Source organism: Lipotes vexillifer, unplaced genomic scaffold (assembly GCF_000442215.2).
Source record: "Lipotes vexillifer unplaced genomic scaffold, Lipotes_vexillifer_v1.1 scaffold1019, whole genome shotgun sequence".
NCBI lineage: Eukaryota > Metazoa > Chordata > Mammalia > Artiodactyla > Lipotidae > Lipotes > Lipotes vexillifer.
The window spans coordinates 133,296-136,608 of record NW_006776835.1 but is presented as its reverse complement, the minus strand read 5'-3'; the positions used below and the strand labels follow the sequence as shown (position 1 = coordinate 136,608).

Below are 3,313 nucleotides of genomic sequence, written 5' to 3'. Positions count from 1 at the left end.
AATAACTCTGTGTGTGTGTGTGTGTGTGTGTGTGTGTGTGTGTGTGTGTGTGTGTGTGTGTGTAAGTCAACCTGGGTTTCTCTAGGGCTCATTATCTTTTGCAGTCTGTCCCAAAGGCACCTGGAACTAGGATTCAAAAAGGAAAGTGGGCAGGGTTTTCAAGTCCGTTCAGGATGGGAGTGGGCGGAAGTGGGCCCAGAGGGGTCAGAACAGTGGGAGAATAGGAGACCTGCTAATCCCACACCTTCTGCAGGGCCCAGGGTGAGCCCCGTGGCTGTGCGATCAAAGAAGGAGATGGGCAGGGCCTTGTAGGGTGCTGGGTACCCAGAGCACGGCCTAGATGAGGCAGGGGTAAGGTCCACAGACTTTAGAAGACCATATTCTCTTGGTCCCACAGATTTTAGAGAGGGGCAGAGCGGGGTCCTCTAAAGCGCAGGGGCCCAATTTCCCTATTGAAGATCAGTGCTAGGTGCGATGGGATCACCCTACATGGGTACAGAGCAGGGAAGGGCAGAGAGTGGATCTGGGAGGCAAACAGAAAAACAGAGACCAAAGGTTTTGCGGTGGAGAGCATTTATGACTCTTCCATAGTGTGGTGTTGGCCCCTTCAACTATGGGACCAAAGGTGAGGGTTTACGTGATGTCATGTTATTGAGGTGTCTTCCTGGACCACTTTCTCTGGAATGCAGAGAATGCAGCCAGTTCCCCATCCACCTTATTATTCTAGTTTGATGGCAGTGGTTGAAGAATGCCAAAAAGGAGGTCTAAGAAGAGTGAGAATGGAGACTGTTGCTCTCAGCTTCTCATGGACCATCACTGTTTTCTGATCCTCATTGCAGGAAACGGCTCACGATCCAAGAGGCTCTCAGACACCCCTGGATCACGGTAAGGGCACAGTGATGAGTTCCAGTGAGCAGTTCCCTGCTCTGTCGCCAGGGCTGCCTGGGGCGGCCGGATGCAGGGGACCTATGGAAAGGCCTTTGCTTGAAACACTGACCCTCAAGCACAGACGAAAGCTAGCTGGGGGCTTCCAAGGGTCTGGGCTTGTTCAAATAGGTCTACAAGTTTAAGCTTCTATTTCACGTGTTCAGGTGACTCATGAAATGAAAGCTTCACAAATGTCAGTTGAACTCCTTGTTCTTTGGGCCCATCTTACAAAGGGTTCTTTGTCAGAGGACATGTCACTCTCATTCTCAAAGCAGAAATCAGGGCTCCTCAGTTGTAGAGAGAGATCAGTGACAGTTAAAAAACCTCAACTTTGTAACCGGGGCTCCTTGTTTCTGACTTTCGAAGTTCTGAGTAAAGGATGACACTCAAACCGGTCACTGGCTTCCTCAGGCCCCTGGAGACTTCAGAGAATGGGGCTCTGAGGTGGAGGCCTGCTGGGAGAGAGAGGCAGCCACTCCTTAGGGCAGTTCCATTCTCTCTGGGGAGGGTGGGGACACAAAGGTGACGCCCTGCCTAACCCGCCTTGTAACTGGGCTTCCAGCTGCTGGGTTTTCAGAGGGCCTTGCCGTCTAGGCACAGTAAAGTGCCAGTGAAAAGCACTATGGCAGGATAGGAATCAGGAGAGTGGGATTCTGGCCCTAGTTCTTCTGACTGATGAGATGTGTGCTCCCAGGGATGTCACCAGACTTCCCATTCACTGAAATTGTTAAATGGGAGAGCTGGCGAGGATGATCTGAGGGTGCAGATGAGAAGGGGCAGAGGCCCACGGGAGATGGAGAGCAGGGAGGGCTGGAGTGCTCTGGAGAAGGCCAGGTTCATCTGCTTGTTCAAGGATGGGGAAGGCCAGGGGCCCTCCAGGTTTGGGCCCAGACCACAGAGCTAGGGAGTCTGGTGGGCCGCCTCCTAGCTCAGCTTGCCAAGTGTTGCCAAGGCCCAGGGAGCCCTCCAGCCATGAGGGAGAAGAGCCCCCAGCTTCCCCCCATCAGCCATGGCCTTGTATGCTTCCGCCCTTGAGTGGATGCCTGCAGAATCCTGGCTGTAGCCTGCTTGTCTGTGCGAGCACCCTTAAATGCTATGCGTGTGGAGACCCTCTCTAATGGCCGTGGACCACCCTGCCCTGAAATGAGTGTGCAGGCAGCACCCGTCCTCCTCGACCTGACCTTTCTTACGGTCTGTGTGGGTGATCATTCCGCCCTGGTCCTCCCGTGGCCTGGCGCATGCAGTGAATGCAAAGAGGCTGCTCGTGTGCCGTCTGCCTGCACCTTGGACTGCCCTTGGAGCAGACGTCAAAGTAACTCTGGCCCTTCTGTCTAAACACCCCCTAGTCCAAAGGAGAGATCAGAACCCCTGAAGAGCGCAAGGCAGAGCCCGCCCAGCTGAAGACCGAGCGCCTGAGAGAGTACACCCTCAAATGCCACTCAAGCATGCCCCCCGACAACACCTATGTCAACTTCGAGCGTTTTGCCTGTGTGGTTGAGGATGTGGCTCGGGTGGACCAGGGATGCCGGGCCCTGGCGGGGGCCCGTGACACCATCCAGGACGATGTGGAGGCCTCGGTCTCCATCTACAATGAGGAGGCGGCTCGGTACCTGGAAGAGAGTGAGAGAGCCCGGCGCGACCTGTCGCAGCCCAGGTACGAGTTCCGCAGAGCAGAGTCCTCAAAGAAGCTCCTGCGAGAGGACATCCGGGCCACGGGGGCCGCCTCGGGAGCACAGCCAGGAAACTGGACCATCTGCAGGCGCAGTTTGAAGCCCTGGGGCAGGAGCTCTTGGCAGACTTACAGTGGCTCCAGGAACTGGTGGGCGGCTTCCAGCTGGAGAGTGGGAGCGTGGACAGCCCCAGCTCCGTGTGTTGCCAGGACTCTAGTGAGTGCCTAGGGGAGCTGCTCAACAGATCATGCAGTGAGGAAGTCTAGGCCAGCTTGAAGCTCTGAGCACCAGAATCGAGTCAGGAATGCATCCTGGATGGTTTGCTGAAGCCTGTTCCCAACTGCCCTGCCAGGGCATCGACTAGAATTCTCCTGCAGGGGTGTGTGTCTGTAGCATAGCCTTCCACCCTCTTCCCAGAATCCAGAATCACGGAGGGGCTAGCTAGTTATCCATTCTGTACCTCCTCTCACCAGCCTGGTTTTCTGGGAGGGTGGCTGGCAGGGCAGCTAAGCTGTTAAAACGATTGAGGATGAACACCCGTCAGTGTACCCTCCTACAGAGGGAGGACGGCTGGCCCTGGAGAGATACTTGATAACTGATTTGTGATAATGGATTTGTTCACATCTCGCTTCCCGCCTTGTAGATTGCAGGTCTTGGGTATCCTAGTTAATAACTAGCGATAACAGTCAGTTGGCTTGGTGCTTTCCTCCTGCTGA

The 3,313-nt window shown here is 55.1% G+C and overlaps 1 protein-coding gene across 1 annotated transcript in view; it reads left to right on the top strand.

Moving 5' to 3' along the window:
- DAPK2 (death associated protein kinase 2) overlaps positions 1–3,313 on the top strand; it is a 115,651-nt gene that overhangs the window by 98,018 nt on the left and 14,320 nt on the right. The window contains exon 8 of the mRNA XM_007450694.1: positions 840–885. Coding sequence (XP_007450756.1) covers positions 840–885 — 46 coding nt within the window. The remainder of the gene's footprint in view (positions 1–839; positions 886–3,313) is intronic.